Below are 20499 nucleotides of genomic sequence, written 5' to 3' on the forward strand. Positions count from 1 at the left end.
TTTCATGTTAGATGGGTCATATTCATTGTAACTCACCACAGTGTCAAACACGTCAGTATATTTACAAATAAGGGACATTTTCTTCATGAAAATATGGCCGCATGCTGGCCATTTTCATAACTGGATTTTTATGTTTTAATCTTAATATACAACAAAAATTAGATAAATGTAAACCACACACATACATACTGCATACTACTCATGCTTGACAGTAGCTCCAGAATGAAATCAAGATGTGAGATATAGTTTGTATAGTGTCAGGAAAGCGACAAGTAGGTGTTCATATCACTTTCTTCAAATGAGAGGATGGGTATCCTCCTGACATTACTGCTGAGAAATGAATCTTTTTTGTTGATTTGTTTTCTGTTTATTGTGGGTAAATCGAACCGAAACTTGTTGGGCAACCCCAGTTACGTGCCACAGGTTTTTTAGAGAAAGATTTTAAGAAAACAGTGAGAGAAAACAATAAATGAGTGTTTGCAGAGGATGTGTTAACATCGCTATGAACTAATAAAGAGTGAAATAGAGAATATCTATACACCCTATATTAACTTCGTATTATTTATCTATGTAACCACTGTTGTTCATACTCTTCTTTCATGATTTTTTGAGATAGAAACTGTTCATTGCTGATGTACAGTTTATTGGGAAAAACTAGAAATATATTTGTATTTGCACATAATAATAAAAAACACTTCATTCAACATCGAATGATTCATTGTGTACATACAGAAATGGCAAAAGTTGATAACAAAATTATTCATTCTTCTGAGTAAGTCATTGATTAACATCTCTTAAAATTATGCATAAGTGCTTTGCTACTATTGCGTTTGGTGTTTTTTTTCCACAAAACATTTCATATTCTGTATTTAACTACAACATTCCTTTAATGTGTAGAAAGGGTTTTTTTAGAAGAAATTTCATAAGTCAAAACTTTAACTTAAGTGTGGGAAGAGTCATTATTGTACTGGGATGAGTGCATTGACAAATTTTAATTCTGCATGTTGTGGACTCTTTTCTTAGGGTGTTGCTTTGTGTCTGCTGATGTAAGTTTTTTCTTTATTAGTATTATTGTACTGATGCAAAACTGTTTATATATTTGGATGCAGTCATTAAACAAACAATATAGCTTGTAGGAAAGCAATCAATTTTTGAAAATATAATGTAAATGTATAGATAAAAATTCTGTTCACCAAGAGGTGAAAGGAGAACACACATATAACGGTATTTTAAGTTTGCAAGCTCTCAGAGCCAGTGGCTCCTCCTCCTGGCAGAAGGGTCGAAGGGGAAGGAAGATGGGTGAAGGGAAAAAAAAGCCAATGTGGTCCCCAACAATCAGTCTTTCCTTCTCATCTCGCCTGGTAAATCTCCCCTGGCCCAAGGTTGTGAGCATCTTTTCCGAACTCTACCCGTTTCTCTAAACCTCACCAGTCCTTTTCCTTCTTCCTCTCTTGCTTCTGTTCAACCCTTCTCCCAGCAGGAGGAGCCACTTGCTCCAAAAGCTTGCAAACCTTTATATGTGTGTTTTCTTGCTGCTGGTTGGTAAATATAGCTTCTAGAATATACATGTTTATACTTTTAAACTACTTTAGCAGTACTATATAGTTACACATTCCTGAGCATAACTGTTTTGATTTTTAAGTCATGGTTAGTAGTTAATAATTCTAACATTAAAATTACAAAATTGATACTTTCAATGTAAAATAATGATAGTGTATTTGCTTTCTGTTTTTTCCATTTTTTCAGGTATCTATAACTTTTTTACCTTCTGCTCCCTATCTTAGAAAAAAAGGAACTTTCATCTTCACTCTTCTATCACACTTTTCATTGATTTGTGCAAATTATTTTTTCCTGTATTTCAGAACAAGAAACAAAAAGTCAAAGAGTGAATGATGTACATACACTGGTTCATCGACTACCGCAAATGAACTTTGACATGCTCAACATGCTTGTCAGGCACCTGAAAAAGTAAGTGCTTGTGATGTTATTTTGTGTTCAAACACAAATGTATGGCTAATGTTGATGTTTGCAGTGTCAGAACTTTGCTTGTGAAAGAAAAAATACCGTTACCTTGGTCATAAGCTTTTTCCCTTGAATGTTCAACTATGATGCAGTTGTGTATGCTAGGGTGGTGTAGCTCATTTACAAAGTATCTCATAGTCCTTTTTTTTTTAACTTAATGCACTTCTGCCCTTTAAAATTGCACAGTAGGGGGGGGGGGGGGGGCAGGAAATCACATTTTTTTTACTTGTGCGAAAGCTAAATGGATAAAAGAATTAGTCACTCCAGAGCTCACATGTGTTCTCTCTCTCTCTCTCTCTCTCACACTCACTCACTCTCACTCACTCACTCACTCACACACACACACACACACACACACACACACACACACACACACACACACACGTGAATCATTATGCCTTTATGGATGCTGCAGTTATTGAGTCATGTACTCAACTGCTTGTACACTGCCTGACTGCCTGTATGTGAGCACAGTGCAGTAACAATCAATGAGATGTTTATGTTTCAAGCAGACTTTGTAAATAAACATGGGCAAATTTAAGGACATGATGAAGGCAAGAAGAGGCAATCATGTTTCGGTATGCCTGTGAGCGTATGGCGTGAAATGTCTGACACGTTTCACAGCTTGTGGATTAAAAATCTCTTCCAAACATGACAAGAATTGCTGCAGGCAGTGAATGAAGATCCATTCCAAACTGTTAGGAAGAGGACATTGTAACAGGAACGGCATGCAATGAGCATGTGGAGTTGGTCACCTCATAAGAGGTCTTTTCTCACACAGGCACATAGAGATGACATCAGCAGAGTTCATTGGGCTAGAAGAATGTGTGACTGATTTTCTGAGCACTCCTCCACCCTATTACAGCGTGACTGGCCTGCGGAGCCACCTACCTTGAACCAAACAGAAAATCTGTGGGACATGTTGGAACAGTGTAATTAACAATTGCTATAAACCAGATTATTTCCACAGAGGTTGAGTACTAACTGCCTTTCACCTGCTTCGTTCAGTAACCCAAATATTTATTTGAGGACACTCCTCAGAGACATGAACTGGAGTAATGTATACAGTGCTCATGGTATGGACAAAAAATACAACACTTTTATTAACAAAGGCCTTACCTTATTTGTTTACTGTTTTCCCACAAAAAGACCCGGACTAGACCAAAGTCTACAAGGAAGCAATGGATTATTGAAGGAATAAAGATATCTTGTGAAACAGAAAGCAAACTGTATTTATCAGTCAAAAACATTTCTGATGTTGATGGGACAGCTCATTGCAAGACATACTGTAAAATATTAAACATCACAATAAGTACATTAAAGCAAATGCATAACGAGAAAAAGATTATCACTTCAGATAGCAAAACAAAAACAACAAGCAACACAGTGAAGGAGGAGACTGGTAGAAACAGACACGAAGAGGAGCAGATAGCATTAAGAGTAAAGATTATGTTGGTAACAGATATGGACTATGTTACAAAATGTTTTCATTTATTTCATAACTATTACTGAAAAGGTGAGGTTGTCAGGTTCAGTAGATGATGCCACGGAATACACCAGACCGTTATTTGTGTTTAACTTCAGTAGTATGAATATGACCCTCACTACACCAGTAGAAGGAATGTCCACCATAAAATCTGTAAAATCAAAAAAAGAATATAGTGGTTATAATAAAATACAAACAAAGTTAATTAAAGAGAATGTTTCAGAGTTTACTAAGATGTTAACTTACCTGTGTAACATTACCTGAATGGTTAAAATATGCTGATGTTAACCTTTGTTTAAGAAAGGAGATAAAGAAATACTGCCAAATTTCCATCCAATTTCACTTTTGCCAGCATTCTTCAAAATTTTATAAAAGTATTATGCCATTAGCTTATCAATCATTTGACAGAAAATAAGATATTGTCAGAGTCACAGTTCAGATTTCTAAAGGGTTCTGATACTGAGAAGCCTATCTACACATATAGCAAGAATGTACTTAATTTGTTGGACAATAAATTACAGGATGCTGGTATATTTTGTGATCTGTGAAAGGCACCTGACTGTGTAAATCATGTAAATTATACAATAATTATGTAACAGGAAATGTTGCAAAATGATTCACATCCTATATCTCAGGACAGGAAACAAGGATGTCATTAAGAAAAAGACATGTATTAAGCTATCAGGCACCATTATGGTCTCTCTACTACTAGCAATTACATCCACTACAGACTAAACCTCTGTCAGCTCACATGATGCTACAAGAAACTGCCAATACATGTCACTAAGAACAGCTATGTAGAAGAACTGGGAACTAATTGTATGTGGTGGCTCACAAGGTTGCATCTTGGGGCCCCTTACTTTTTTTGTATGTATTAATGACCTTTCATCTATAACATTACCAGATGACCAGTTTATTTTGTTTGCAGGTGATGCAAACATTGCAGAAAATAGCCAAATAAGTATTGTCATAGAAAGTTTGGTTAATGAAATTTTCATGGACATTAATAAATGGTTCCTAGCCAACTGTTTGTCACTAAACTTAAAAAAAAAACACACTGCATGCAGTTCAGAACCTGTAACAGAGTTTCCCCTGTATAGGGCTGCACCTGAACTAAAATATGATGAGAAGCAGATAGACAAAGTTGCATGTGTTAAATTATTGGGATTGCAGTGTGATGATAAATTCAGCTAGGAGGAGCATACTACTGAGCTGTTGAAGTGCCTCAGCAAAGCTCTATTTGCAATGTGAATGTCATCAGACATGGATGATGTAAAAATAAAAATGCTGGAATACTACACACACTTTCGTTCCATAATTTCATACGGCATTACTCATCAATCCGAGCTAAAGTTTTATGGGACCAAAACTGTATAATAACAATTGTATGTGGTGTGAACTCAGGAATATCCTTCAGAGGCCCGTTCAAGGAATTAGGGGTATTAACTACTGTTTCTCAATGTATTTATTCCTTAATGAAATTTGTCATTAAAATATATCTCCTTTTAAAACCAAAAGTTCAGTTCATGGAGTCATTATTATTAATAAGAATTATCTTCACAAAGATTTAAATTTACTTACTTTGGTCCAGAAAAGCGTCCATTGATACGGAAAAACATTTTGAGTAACTTGCGAGCAGCTATAAAAAGTTTAACTGCTAATGAAGTTTGATGTGTATATGTTAAGAGTATCGCCAAATAATGTGTTAGTACAAACTGACTTACATACAAATTCAGTGCAATCATTGTTAATAAGTTCTGTAAAATAATTTTTCTATTTGATGATACTCGGTTACAATAATCTAAGAATTGTCAGAAGCACACCTCACAGGGAAATGGTCCAGTTCAACATGTCAAAACTTCCCCTGAATTTTTTTTGCATGGATCAGATGTGTTAACCACTGTGCCATGTGAACATAGTGGTCATTGCAACTGCAAAGACTACCCTAGCAGGCCTCCCATCAGACCCAAATTCTCAACTTAGCCACGCACTACTGATGTAGTGCCCCTTGCCCATTATCCTCATTACTCACGACATTTTGCCAATTCCTGCAGGCATTTTCCCATTGGTCTTGATTCATAGTGGCTGCAGGATAAAAATATATAATTAAGATGAGAATGACCAATGATCATTTCAGTGTGGATGCATCACCACATCCAGACTCTTAATCACAAGTGAGATGAATGTTACTGATTTCCAGGCTTCTTTGACCTGCTTAAGTAGATTTAGGAAATTATATGGAAAAGGAAATCACAAAATTATGAAGTTTACTTCGAATAAATGTGCAGAGGAGATGTCATTAATAGGTAATATTGTAGAGAAATTTGTAGCTGACATGAAGATTTTTGTTATCCCCGAAAAGCTGCGTATAAAGCCAATCAGTCAGAATTCTAGTAATAACTGTGTGCAAATGGCACTTCTTCATTTCGAGCGATAAAAGGCATGGACACTTTGCAGTTGGGGAATACTATATCATATCATATATACAACAATGGTTCTTGTAATCAATGTAGAAACACATGTAAAAATGGGAGAAAATAATTCATTGTGTTTGTCGGACTCTTGGTCTTTGCATCACAACACCTCTGTCATTAAGAGGATGACAAAAAGACTATTAACATAATTTGAATTCCACCAGGAACTAATAGCATGATTCAGCCTCTCGATAAAAAATTTTTTCATCTATGTAAAGCATTTTTTGATAAACTGTCGGACAGTATAATTTCTGGTAGCTTTTTATCATTTCAGGTTTATCAGTGAAACAATATTGTTAAACTTAAGTTGTTACTACATTGTTGGTTTGCCTCACAACATTTTATGAATTTGATAAAGTGTGCCTGGTATGCTGAACGGTATGCACAACAAAGGCCATGACCATTTCGTACTCCATCCCAATTTTGTCTAAATGAGACTAGTAATTATCATGAAGTGCTTGAATCCATTTATTTCTCTTTTATCATTGTGCCTGGTGTGAGGAAAATACAGTATTTATTCCCATCATCCGATAGGCACTGCACGTTTTTGTGATGACTACATGGAACAAACAAGGATCTGTTTCTTTCTTAATAAAATATACATTATTCAAAAATTGTCATAAGAACTGTGCTGCAGGAATGGTTATAAAATATTTCATGTCAACAAATTAAAGTCTCAATTGATGGAAGTTGTAATGCAACTTCATACACTGCCTTGATTGTCTTTCCTCTACAAGTCATTTGTGTGACAACAGTTTAGCTGTCAATATGGAATGCAAAAATTATTTATGACGTATTCTTCCTGTGTAAAAATTTTAGGGTAAGTTTTGACATGTTGGATTGGACCATATTGACCATTGGACCATATTGAACATTTACACATTTTGTGACAAGTTATTTATTACCTTGTAAAATTTTTTGGTTTATTCCACATCCGTGAGAACTATTTCATTGGAACCTGTAGAAGATACATTAGCATATTTGTTTTTCCTTATAAATATTTATTGCATATATTTGTGTTCCTGACATGTTCTACATTGTGGAGAATCTTCTCACTACGGATCTGTTGGAGCAAAAAGTACATCTAATCTAATCTAATCTAATGTGTTGTGTTTTAGTGTCAATGGCTAGATTAAAGAGCCCTTGGAAAGTGTGATATGTACCTGTTGTATTAGTTGAAGAAAAACTGTTGTGTTTAACTCACGTCATAATTGATGTTATCATTTGTTGGAATTAAGACGATATTGCTGTATTCTTCATGTAGATTCTCAAATTTTTGGGAAATGGAAATACAAAGAAAATTCCTGTCTTGGTACCACAGATGAAATGTCAATGAGAGATCACTTGTTGGTTCCATTATATATACAACTGGAGTAATATTGAGATTAGAACACCACGTTATTTTTAAAAAAATTCTATTTCTAGGACAAATACCTTCTGCTGCTTCCATATGTTATGATTTAATTGTGATTGAATAGTACAATACTTAGTCATATGGCATTAAGCAATTACAAATATTGTTTATCCAAGATACAATGAGATTACTACAGCATTCTGCATAAACAAGTATTTTAGTGTCAAAAATTAGAAGACAAAGAAGAAGAAACATCAGCTTATAGAGTAGTGATAGGCCATACGCTCTCTGTGGCGAACTCGTGGTGTTGCTTGAGTGAAAAAATATTGAAATCTGGTTATTTGGGCAAACAGAGGTAGTAACTATCTTGTTTTTACAGGGTTTTGAGTTATATTCTATACATCATTGTTAGAACTTGAACATTAAAGAAATAAGAGACCATTGTTGGCCATTTGCCTTTGGAGACGGAGTAAAACAAATTCTCAAAATATCTTGTTTATTTTGCAGAAGCATCACTAGACTTTCCCCATCATACTTTTAACTGTGCAATGATGAAGTAGTGACTGGTTTTGTGATGTTTTTAATGATTGTGTAGCAGTTTGAATATTGCTTGCAGAGGCTTTATTCCCTAAATTCTTTGTTTAGTGTGGAGGATGTTCTTTCTAACTTAATCAATGGGGTCATCTTTTTGCACTGGTCGAATAAGACCACCTTAGGCGCAGATATGTATTAATAAAATTCCACCTTAAAATCGAACAGTGGATACTGTAGGTTGAAATAGTGACAATGTAATTAAAAGATAGAATGCTGCTTACAATAAAAGATGACTCATTAAGTTGCAGACAGGCACAATTAAGAGGCATTTACCCATTATCTTTCAGCCACAGCCTTCATCAGAAAACGAGAGAGAGAGACACATACACACATTCATTCACACAAACAAGCACATCTCGGGGCAGAGCAACTGCTGGAGATGATGGTTGAGAGAGAGAGAGAGAGTGTGTGTGTGTGTGTGTGTGTGTGTGTGTGTGTGTGTGTGTGTGTGTGTTTTTCTGATGAAAGATGTGGCTGAAAGCTGATGTGTAAGTGTCTTTTAATTGTGCCTGCCTGCAACTGAATGGGTCATCCTTATGGTAAATAACAATCTATATTTTCCTTATGTTGTTGAAATTTCACCTTATTTACCACAGCTAACCCCGTCTCATTACATAGTGGTTCTTGAAGAATGTAGTTCAATCTTAACAACAAACTATATTAATATTTTGCAAAATGAAGTTTCTATTGTAACTGTAGGTCTAAATAAACAGCAGTGTCATTGCATTCCACTTTCCATCAGCTAGCAGAGGCAATATATCTATTGAATGTTCCTTACGCACTTGTTGCATTAATTTTCTATGAAAAACCAAGTGTTGAATTCACCACCAGGAGTGCAACTAAGTGTCAAAGTACTAATGGAATTATACAGACAGATGTAACTGATATCGTAGTGCCCACTGTGGCCAGAGATTAAAGTGGCACTAACAATGAAATATCACTTGCATCATCTTTGTTTTTGGCACAGTGTATGATATCATGCATATTACTACGCAGTCTTTCAGTTCGAATTGCCTACCTCTACGCACTGTTGAATATGAATCTCATGTCATTGTTAAAGATGTTCACACAAATTCTAATTTGCACAACCCCTTTGATGATTGAGTTATCTACATTTTGTACACAGCAATATCTGACATCAAATGCACCAAGTGCAAACTCTTAGTACCCTCTAGCTGTCAATACAGACCATTCGAATTATGCACAATAGTTTACTTAGTGGTTAAACATCACAGTAACTATGACTGTTTATGAATGAAGCTGATAGAATGAGGCTACGTGATGTGAGAAAATCAAATTTTTTTTTACCAACTAATTTATTTGAAATTGTTTCAATAACAGTATGTACCATACTGTATGTTGTGACGGAAACAAAGACAGTGTGAGGGTTGTTACCTCATGGGGGACATTGTATTCTCGTATCACATTGGGTACTACTACATCTGTGTAACTTTTTTACTGCTTTGGCAGTCGGTTGTTGAAAAAAAAAACGGTGAATGTTGCCAAAAGTTCACATTTTCATAGAGAATTAATGCATCAAGAACATTCATAAAACAAACCCATTATGAATGATCTGGTGGTAGTATAATATTAATAAATGATAATTAATTGAAACCCTCAGCTGCTGACAGATGTTGTTGATATACCTCGATGGGGACAGCTGAAACTGTATGCCCCGACCAGTACTCGAACCTGGGATCTCCTGCTTACATGGCAGACGCTCTATCCATCTGAGCCACTGAGGACACAAATGAATAGCACGACTGCAGGGACTTATGCCTTGCATGCCTCCCATCAGACCCACATTCCCAGCTGTCCACAATCTACATACGTAATGTACCTAATAGATATTTGCCCATCCACTCATTACTCGCTCACACTAAGGTGACAATTCCTGTAAGAGTTTGAGCAACCAGTGTGCATTCGCACAGACGAAGTTCAGTGGCTGGATAGCCTTTAACTATATATATGAAGATAGTAACTGTTCTCGAAAGAACAGATACCATTGATGACCATGCAGCTTCTCTAGAATAAATGATAATTAACTGAAACTCTCAGCTGCGGACAGGTGTTGTTGCTATACGTCGAAGTGGACAGCTGAAAATATGTGCCCCGACCAGGACTCGAACCTGGGATCTCCTGCTTACATGGCAGACATCTGAGCCACCGAGGCTGCACAGTCATCAATGGTATCTGTTCTTTCGAGAACAGTTACTATCTTCATATAATGTTAATTTATTTCTTCCAGAATTTGCATTAGTTGAGAAAAGCAATTAACTCTTCGTGGAACTTACTGACAGTAAAATTGAAAATCGGTATTGTCATTGGCATAAAGGGGAATCTTCCCTGCACCATCTTACACACTTTATTCTTATAGTGGAATACAAATCACAGAATACCGTACATACCTACTTTTAACAAGATGTAGAGATCGATTGGTTATGCTGTGATCTAGGTAGAAACCAATAATGGAGGTGTTGATGAACTTGGAATTTCTTCAAGATGAGATGCTCCTGAACTTTCCACAAGCAGCTGACAAGTGAAATTAGTTAGTATTCTTGTTAGATTTAAGTAGAGGTACATCTTGAGCAATCTTCCAGGCCACTAAATAAACTTTTTTCGGTAGACAGTTGCTAAGTAGACAATTGCTGAAAATTACATTTTCTTCAGTGCAGTGTGTGAACATATGAGGTGTGATCAAAAAGTAAAGGGACCTTCTGTTTTTTCTTGAACCTTTATTTATTCATCATCAACTTTGTCAGTTAATAAAATATTCTTGGGTGTCAAGCTACATCAAGTGGTTAACTGCCCATGAGCTTTCAGCAGAGATCTCCTCTGCCATTGTCAATTGGTTGACTGTTGTGAGAATGCCACTGCTGTGTTTATATAGCTGTGGTGCCACCAGTGACATCACTGGTGTCCAGTCACACACCATATATGGAAATGTTTTGGTGGCACGACTGCTTCAGCTCCCCAATCACAGGATCCCAGACTGTACTCAGCTGCAATCCACTGTCTCTGTCGAGGGTGTTGTCCGATATTTGATCTCTGTTGCTTCATTTATTCTGTTATCCCAGAAGCTATTTGTCCATTTAATAATAATGTTGTCAAATGCAATTCAGCATCAGTTTTCCATTGCATGTTCTGTTACAGCTGATTTTTCGGGATAACAAAGACGGAAACGTCTTTCATGTTCTATACAGTGCTGTTCAATAGTACAGTATTTTGTATGTTCCCAGTGCTCCGAAGCCTATGTTGTCTTTCTCAGGCTTCATTAGTAGCAAGATCTTCACTGGGGGCCTGTGACTGTGTCGATTTTATATTCTTTCAGATGCTGATTAATCTCCCTGTTACTGAGCTACAAAACAGTAAAAATGCAGTATTCTTCATATCATCTTCAGGGGTGTTCTGCTTTCATGGCTTACATGAAACTGCTTGTGAAATTTGTCTGTTGTTGTAACCGTTTTCCTTGAAAACTTTACCTAAATGGCTCAGTTCCCTTGGGAGGTTTTTGGCATTTGAGACGGGACCCAACATCCGGAATAATGAGAAAGACTTTGGAGCTCCTCAAAGGGTCATCGCTGGAAGAGTGTGTTATCAAAAATCTTCTCTCTCAGGCACCCGCACCAACCACATTCTACAGTCTGGCAAAAGGTACACCTTATGGCCTATAGTGAGCACCATGGGATCGCAGACACTCTTCGACTTGTGTACTCTGGTACACTCTTGAGCTTTTATATTCAACAACCGAGGTGTGTGTGTGTGTGTGTGTGTGTGTGTGTGTGTGTGTGTGTGTGTGTGTGTGTGGAAAAGATAGATGTACAACTTAAAGATTTCGTGCTAGTGACTCAATACAATTTTACTTCCATGTAAGGGCTACCTATCTTGAGTCACATTCCACTTCCTAATATCACACACTGCTATGTGAATACCAGTAGATAGTTGATACCCTGACCTTCCAGTATTTGACAGCATATAACACATTCCCTGTGAAGCGAAAAAGATTAAGATCAAGATATCCCACTCTTATCACAGCCAGGATTTGTACTGAAAGTGAATGGAAATGCCATTGGCAACAACATTGACTCCAAGGTACCTTAACCAGAAGAAACACCTGGATTTGACCAGCCTTGGCAGTTTGGATTACAGTGAACAACATTCGAATGGGCTGTGGAACATCTGCAGACAAACTCCACAAGTGGGGGCCAATTTTCATCACCATTTTGTGACTATGGTCTGGGACAACAGGCAGTTACGTTGTATCAACATCTCTTGCATGTGCATACAAGGATCCTTCTGAAGATTTCCACACAGGGATGAGTGGTGTGATAGACTGTGTAAAAGACTTTGATATTTGTCTATAGCTATTGTCATTTGTGTTCTATTGTACTTGAGATCTGTGTGGCTTGTTGATGTGATTCAAAGACTCTTCTGTATGCCAGAAGATAAATAATCATAATTTCCATTGCTTAATTTTACATTGATTTCTCACTAAAAACTTAAATGTCTAATGGACTTTGTGCAGGGTTGCAGAGAAAAGTGAAAAAAATCGGATGACTGTGAGCAATCTGAGCACCTGTTTTGGGCCTACACTGTTGCGTCCTGAAGAGGAAACTGTTGCGGCCATCATGGAGACAAAGTTCTTTAATGTCGTTATTGAGATACTGATTGAGAACTATGACAAGGTGTGTAAAGTTTGATATTGACATAGTATATCCCTTTTTCTTCTCCTCTTCCTATGGTCTGCTTGTAACACAACTATTATACATGATTGCTGGTAAGTCCTAGCCTTTCAAACAGGAGTCGTTCAAAGAATCTAGTAATAAATTAATAATTTAACAAGAACTTGAAGTACATATTTTGAAGATTTGAATAAAATATGGATTTTCACAAACTGTCAAGTATTAATTAAGTTGTTGTTTGGAGAAGTACTCAGAATTAGTAGCATCAAATTATTGCAGTTTATGAGTAATATTTTAAAGTAAGGTAACCAGAACTTTATTCCTTGATTCACCAAGATATTGATATCTCAGTAGAAGTAATGTGAATGAAAATATTGGATTTTGCACATCTGTAGCAAGACTTTTAATTTTCCAATTTGTGGTGAACATAAAACATGTACCAGTAATGCATACATAAAAATTTGTGCTGATGAAAAATTATAATGTTTTAACCTATATTAGCAGTCTTACACCTAAAAATGCAGTCCGCCGTGGATGGAATAGTTAAAAGAAGTGGTTACTCAAAAAGAACTTCGGGGGGGGGGGGGGGGGGGGGGGTCACATTTAGTATCTCCTACCCTAAGTGCTGCAACAGGTCATATGTTCTGTTGACAAACTTTGCACAGGTGTTACCAAATATGATATGAAACCTGTTCAAGAGTTATTATGGCATGTTTCCTGTGACTTGCCTTTCAAAATTATCCCAACGTTATGTAATAACCAGCTGTGTTCGCTGTTGATTCCTTGATGAGATAATAAAGTACTGGCCAATATTGCAGCACCAGAAGACTGTCATCATGACTTTCTGGGGGGCTGCTGTTTTAAATTTCTAAAATGGTGGAGAAGCATGTGTTGCCTTTTCATATTTGATTTAACACAGTTTAGCCATGTTTTACCCCAATAACAATACACCACACTATTGAGACTCCATCACGAAAGTAAATCATACGCATGGAGTACAAACATATCCTAATGGTTTTATGAGTTGTAATTCTCTTGGGTTCTCAGTAAGAACATGTCTCTCTACAGCTGAATAGCTCATGAAGGTTTGTTAGTAATACAACTAAGAGAGATGTGCTAATTTCCTGATGCTTGCTTTCAATATGGAAATATATTATCATCTGTAGTGGACAAATTTGGCTAGTCTTATTGTATCATCTCATGCACAACTGTTGATGTTGATTAACTCCATGCACGAGACCTGCACCAGTGTTTGTCATATAAGAGTTAACACATTATTCCTCACGAAACTGAAAGTAATATTGTCTGCTGCTGAAGTACTCTTTAGAAGTGAAAACAAAATCATGATACTAATGTACAAGTTGCATCATATTTTTGTGGGCTTCTTAAAATTGGTAGTGTGATGGTCAGAAATGATGCATGATATCTATAACTCAAATAAAATAACTTTGTGACTGACAGATTGTGGTGGTGGAGTGCAGCATTGATAGCTTACAACCAGCCATGCCTGACGAAGCTGTGCATTGTACCTATAAGTGTACAGCATAGTGAGCACCAGATGCTTGAGAAAAACTACATGTGGCTGGCACATATCACACTACTCATTGTAATGCCAGTCACAAAGCTATTTTAAAGAAAGTATTCTACTTACACGTGAATCTTGTATTGAAATGCTGTGGCCATAATGAGATATTAATATAAAGAAATATGCTAACAGTAAAAAAAAAAATTTTTACGTACTTTTAGAATAAAGGTTGTAAAATTATACTTTGAAAGTAAAGAAACAAATTATATTAAAAGTGTGTTAAATATTGGTCATTGCAAGTTTCCACCAAACAAGGTGGAGTAGCTGTAGCTCTTTGGATTCATGTGGTAGGAGCCTGTCTGCTTCATATTGCTGTTATGCAGTAATAACAAAGGCTGCAGCATTGTTATTGACAGAAGTGTTGTTATTAATCTTTTCAAGCTTTTATTAAGTCTATTTAGTGAAAAAAATCATTAATTTCCACATGAAGAAATAAAAGGTTTAACTTTTTGCAGATATTCCGGACATCCCCAGAGCCATCTGAAATACCAAATCTACCTGCAACTACACAGATGCAACCACAGCTTGGGATGGCCACTAATATTGCTGCTGCTACAAATGGAGGCATTCCTCTACACCATAACCATAACCACAACCATGTTATACCTCCACCTAGAGCAAAGTATGCTCATCAGCAGTCATCACATGCTGTTGCACATGTATGTATAATTACATTTTCCAAATTTAAAATTTGACATAACAGGTTTTGAGATAAGTCTTCTTATAATAAATAGAACTCCCCTATACTTACTTCAAGAGTGAAATGAAAATGTTGTGAACAGAGATACTATTAATGATGGATTTTAAAATAAATTCAAGCATTATAAATTTTGATTTAAAGTACTTGGTGTTTATTCATTTATACTGATTTGAGTTAGCACTTCATTTTTGAAACTAGAATTGTTTTCATCTTCTGATGCTCTAGTATTACCAAAGTCAGCTAGCTATCTTGCAGGGTGAAAAACTGAGAGGGCCTCATATGTCTGTCTTGAAGTTATTTTTCTTCTTTTTCTTCTTCTTTTCTTTCTAAAAGCTGCATAAGGTGCAGTTTGCTTGACCAATTCAGTTACTTCTTTGTGGAACGCTTGGACAAGAAGGGCAAATACAAACGTTTGAGATAATATTGAACACTGTGGTCTTGCACATTCCAATCTGTAGATTACAAAGCTACAGAGTGTAAGAGAATATTCTGTTTTTCCTTTTAACATAGTGAAATGGAACTGTGCTTCTGCCATTTTGAACTTTCGAGATATAACATTAAAGACTGGACATTAAGAAGTTGAAGTCTTTATATATAGAAAAGACCTGGCAATAAGTGTAATCTTCTTTGGTATTATTTGTCTGAGCTTTTCAAAAGTATGTAGTTCCTGTGTAAAGTGTTTTTCTTTAGATGCATAAAATAAATACTTACAGGCTTAGGATAGTAAATGATTTCCCCATATAACAATGTGCTTTTTAAAATGTTTTGTGGTGCTAGTTTTTTCTGCCCTCATTTCTCACAAGGAGAGGTCACAGGCATGGAATCCAATGTTTGAAACCAGCTATATGGTGATGTAGGTCAGGGCACTAGGTGTCATACCCTGCAGCTATTCACCCTGATAGGCCCTCCTTTGTGAGTAACCAGTGCATAAAAATTTCATAATTTTGTTTGATTTCTCAAGAGCTTTAAAGGCAAGCTTTTCACAGACTAGTGGTACAATGTAATGGTGAAGGTATCCCTTCATTTCATATGCAGAAGGTTGTGGGTTTGTATCTCCTCAGGTGCTTTGAAATTTTTTACTTTTTAATCTTAAAATGATTTTGATCATTATTTTTGTTCAGTTAGTAGTTTAAATGTACTTTTTTATTTCTGTTCTTTTGTTACACTATTTTAGTCATTGTTTGAACTTCATAATTTACTCTCATGTTTTCTTCTTTTCGTGCTTTTTCGATTTGGAATCTGTGTGCATGTGAATTTAATTAGTTTTATTTGTATCTCATAATATTTAAACTTTTAAAATGGGTGATCTATTTGTTAAGAACAAAAGATAAAATAATCTATTTATATTGACTGTGCACTAGTGTCAAAAATGTGTGTTTCATTACAAAATGTTCAGTTTTTTTTTTTTTTTTTTTTTTTTTTTTTAATGGTGATTGTCACACAAGCTATTGAAACAAAAATTCTTGTTGCCCTATGTACAAAATAATACAGATGAAAATGTAAATGAAAGAAGGGATTGTAAATAAAATTGGATTTAAGTAAATAATGAATGCAAATAACATAAATGAAAATACAAGATGATGAAACAGAAGAAATTAAATTGAATACATAATAATAATTAAAATCACATGACCAAAATTCCAAATGAAAGGAGAATGAAAGGAAGAAAAAATGAGGACAAATAAAAAAATTAATATGTTGGTTAAAATGATGTGAATAAGGATTAGGAAGAAAATATTGCACTTAAACCAATTAATTGATTACAAATAATGATTGAAATCATTTCAATCAAGATTAAAAAATAAAAACATTTCAAATCACTTGATGACATATTAACCCACTACTTTTTGTGGGTGGCAAATGAACATTAGCCATTACACTGTGCTGCCAGCCTGTATATCACTGCTATTTTTAAAGCTTTAGAGCAGCAAGTGCAATCAAGAAATTTTTTTGATGATGACTCATAAATGAGGGCCCACCAGCATGAATGCCTGCAGCTTGTGGTACCTTGAATCGTAACATACACAATCGTATAATTTCCAAAATTCAGTCCCAAACCTGGGACCTCCTCTTATCAGTATTCCAGAAAAAGATATATATGATTCAAAGAACTTGAAGGTGTAACAATTTTGCATTTATTGTTGTGGGACTACTGCTGTATTTCATTTTCAGAAATATCCATTTAGAAAAATTATAGGGAAAGTGAAGTTCCATTCAAAAATTTGTTAAATTCTTCAAAGGACAGATGGACTGGACATTACTTACTTTCAGGTAGCACATCTCCAGTGTATATTATTCAAGCCCATGAAGATGAGTATACTTAGTATTCATAGTTTAAAAAATTACAGCTTACGTTTTCTGGGGAGAAAAGGGGAAGAGGTTGGAGGAGATTGAGTTGGGTGTTAGGGACATATGTAAGGAGGAAGGAGATGGAAAGATGAAGAAAGCAGTGCAGTAGCAGCAACAGCAGCAGTAGTGGTTTCTATTCATTTTGAATTTATTCATAGTTAGTGCTTTTGAATTATTTATAGCTGAGTCTACATTTTAGCTTCAAATTTTATTCACCTATATATCACTTTCACAAAAATTTTGGTCATGTCCTGGTATTACAGTTTAAGAACAAAAACATAATTCATATGTGCAGGCATTTAAGAACTTCGTAGCTCTAGTTTGACAAGGATGGAACAGTTAGTTGGCCATGGTCTCGTCGCATTGGGAACCATCCTATTGCCTTTAGTAATTTAGAGGGTAACTAGGTGGGGATTAGGGTTTTCATGTGCCCAGCTTCAAGGGCAGTCTATTAACAACAGTGCAGCCTCATCTGGTTTATCCCTTGTGTACAATATTGTTTTGTTTATGCATTTTTCCAAATAAGTTATTTCACAGTATAAAGTGCTTGTGCTACTCTTGTTCATTTATTTCTCAACTCTAATCCCTGTACACAATGTACACAAATTATCAGCTGAAGTCAGGACAATGACAAAATGGTTGATTTACATTTTCTATACCACAAGTTCCCATTAGTCTGCCTGAATCACTGCACATGCTGTCAAGGGGTGTAGGATGAGCTGACTTCCTGATCATTTCTCAGGCAAATCACCTTATCTTACACCCAGTGGCATGTGCATCTCTGTGATACACATCACTCTTTTATGGATACTATCTTCCTTTAGAATATGCACTTAGAAGACCTGGAAGTGTTCTGGTCTGAGCACGGTATCAGTAAATGATTGAGAATGAAATCTTTGTCTCCTGGATCACTGGAATGATAAAATTACTTTGCTGCATGTGCATTCTCCCATAACTATACTTATCTCATCATTCCATATTAAATGGCTCCCAGCTGACACAACAGTATTGTGGAAAGGAAAGCTGCTACTCACCAAATAGAGGAGATGGTGAGTCGCAGATATTCACAACAAAAAGACTGTCACAATACAAGCTTTTGGCCAAACAGGCCTTTGTCGAAAACACACACACACACACACACACACACACACACACACACACACACACACACACACACACACCCGCGCGCGTGCACTTGACTGTATCCTCTGGCACCTGAAGCCACACTGTGTGTGTGTGTGTGTGTGTGTGTGTGTGTGTGTGTGTGTGTTAATTCCAGTGAAGTCCTTTTTGGCTGAGAGCTTACTTGTTTGGACAATATTTTTGTTGTAACTATCTGTGACTCAACACCTCCACTATATGGTGAGTAGCAGTCTATCCCTAATCATAATATTGTCATTGTTCCTTGATTTTCCATTGTTTGATACTACTAGATGAGGTGGTGCTGAGGTTAGCATACTGGACTTGCATCCAGGGTGGTTGCACTTCAATTTCCCACTCAGCCATCCAGATTTGGATTTTCCATTGTTTCCTTAAATTGCTTAAGGTCAATGTTGGAATGGTTCATTAAGAAAAGATACAGCCTTTTTATTAACTGAATACAAACGGTCAGAGAAATGTCTTCATAAATTACGTGATCAATTCAAGCATTGCCCATCAAGTCAGATGGTGCAATGTTTAAGGCACTGATCTCATATTTAAAAGGAGCGGGTGTTATATAAAGGAAAAAAGGTTAATTCATGTTCGTCAATGAAACTGAGGCCTCTACTTCACTATGGTACTGTTGAATCACATAGATAAGCAGGCAGGCACAGAAACATGTAATATTTATATAAAGGCTTCTGATTTCTGTTGACTGTGGACTAGAACAAGATAATATTGGGTGAAGCGTTTAGAAAAAATGGAATGGGATACCTTCTTAGTTGTTATTACAGCTTCCGCTTCTATTGCTTCAAAGTGTACCTGAATTTGAAAAAAAGGGTAGGAGTTTGTTAGATCTTTTTGGGGGAACAATCTCAGCAGTATTTTCATCAAGCGGTTTAGGGAAATACGAATCTGGATGCCCATGGGAAATATAAACCCTATTTCTACTGAATGTGGGTCCAGTGTATTAAGCACTATGCCTCCTTGATCAGTTAATTCGTAGGTGGCTACCTAAATTTCGATGTGAAATGTACCATATTTTTAACATCAAGATGTTTGGGTACCAATAGACCATTGACATATCAAAAACTCTGAGATGGTGATGTGGGTTACTTGATGTAAGGACCAAGTTAAATGGAGGTTCATAGGTTAGACAAACATTTCTGCTGTTAAATATGCTAACACTGTGTAAGTGAAACTGTATTTTCTCTTGGAACAGCTTGTCCGCACATACGACACTCCAACGCCTGTATCGTTGGGAGGAGGAATGAATCACGTAGGAATTACAGGGCCAGGGTATGGTATTTCACCAACTCCGAGTGCACATACGACTGGTCTTCCTGCTGCAGCTCATCATAAGTTGCAGCCTTCCATTGTGTCAAGTCGAGTCAGTCCTTCCAGTGTTTCAGCTTTTTCTGAAAGCAACCTACTGAGTCTTGGGCATCCGTCTTACCACAGCTACCACTCCAAGCCCCATTATTTTTACAGCACAAGGGGTGAGTATGATAATGTATTACACAAAGTTAGCTGCTTGAGATCTTTCTTAAAAGAGATACACATATGATTTTACTTTTTGTGCTTACATTACATGTTAAAAAATGTTAATTCACCCTCACCTCTCTCTCTCTCTCTCTCTCTCTCTCTCTCTCTCTCTCTCTCTCTGCAATCATAAAGCAAATGAGAGGAGAGGAAAGGGTTCAGTAAAACAGGACTAGTAAGGGACCAAATGATGGCAGACAGCAGTAGAGGATAGGCCAGGATTTAAATTATTTGCATTGAATGTATCCTGTCAACCTGAATTGTCCTTTTTCTGATGTGACTTTGATGTTGAATAGTTGTACTTCCTCCAACCCTATCTGCTTTGAGGGATGCTTCCAAATAAAGTTTCTTTTAGCTTTTGTTCTGATGTACACTGATGGTCAGAACATTACAAGCATTCCCCTCCTGTGAAAATATTTGTGCTTAGGCTATGTACATGAAACATGACATAATGCAAAAGGTATTTAACATATGTGATGGAATGGAGAAATTATTCATTTGGCTTCCGTGTGGAGAAAAAGGGAAACATTTTGTTTGGATGCCAATAAGAAATGCTATATTGTCATTGCCT

The 20499-nt window shown here is 36.3% G+C and overlaps 1 protein-coding gene across 3 annotated transcripts in view; it reads left to right on the forward strand.

Moving 5' to 3' along the window:
- Window positions 1-20499, forward strand: part of LOC126094738 (rho GTPase-activating protein Graf-like) — a 573129-nt gene that overhangs the window by 531248 nt on the left and 21382 nt on the right. For all 3 annotated transcript variants that reach the window (XR_007521868.1, XM_049909287.1, XM_049909288.1), the window contains exons 14-17: window positions 1863-1968; window positions 12456-12615; window positions 14653-14856; window positions 19609-19885. Coding sequence is in view for 2 of the 3 variants with exons in the window: in XM_049909287.1 (XP_049765244.1) it covers window positions 1863-1968; window positions 12456-12615; window positions 14653-14856; window positions 19609-19885 (747 nt within the window). In the remaining variant the exon portion in view is untranslated. The remainder of the gene's footprint in view (window positions 1-1862; window positions 1969-12455; window positions 12616-14652; window positions 14857-19608; window positions 19886-20499) is intronic.

The sequence above is a fragment of the Schistocerca cancellata genome, chromosome 8, assembly GCF_023864275.1.
Source record: "Schistocerca cancellata isolate TAMUIC-IGC-003103 chromosome 8, iqSchCanc2.1, whole genome shotgun sequence".
Lineage (NCBI taxonomy): Eukaryota > Metazoa > Arthropoda > Insecta > Orthoptera > Acrididae > Schistocerca > Schistocerca cancellata.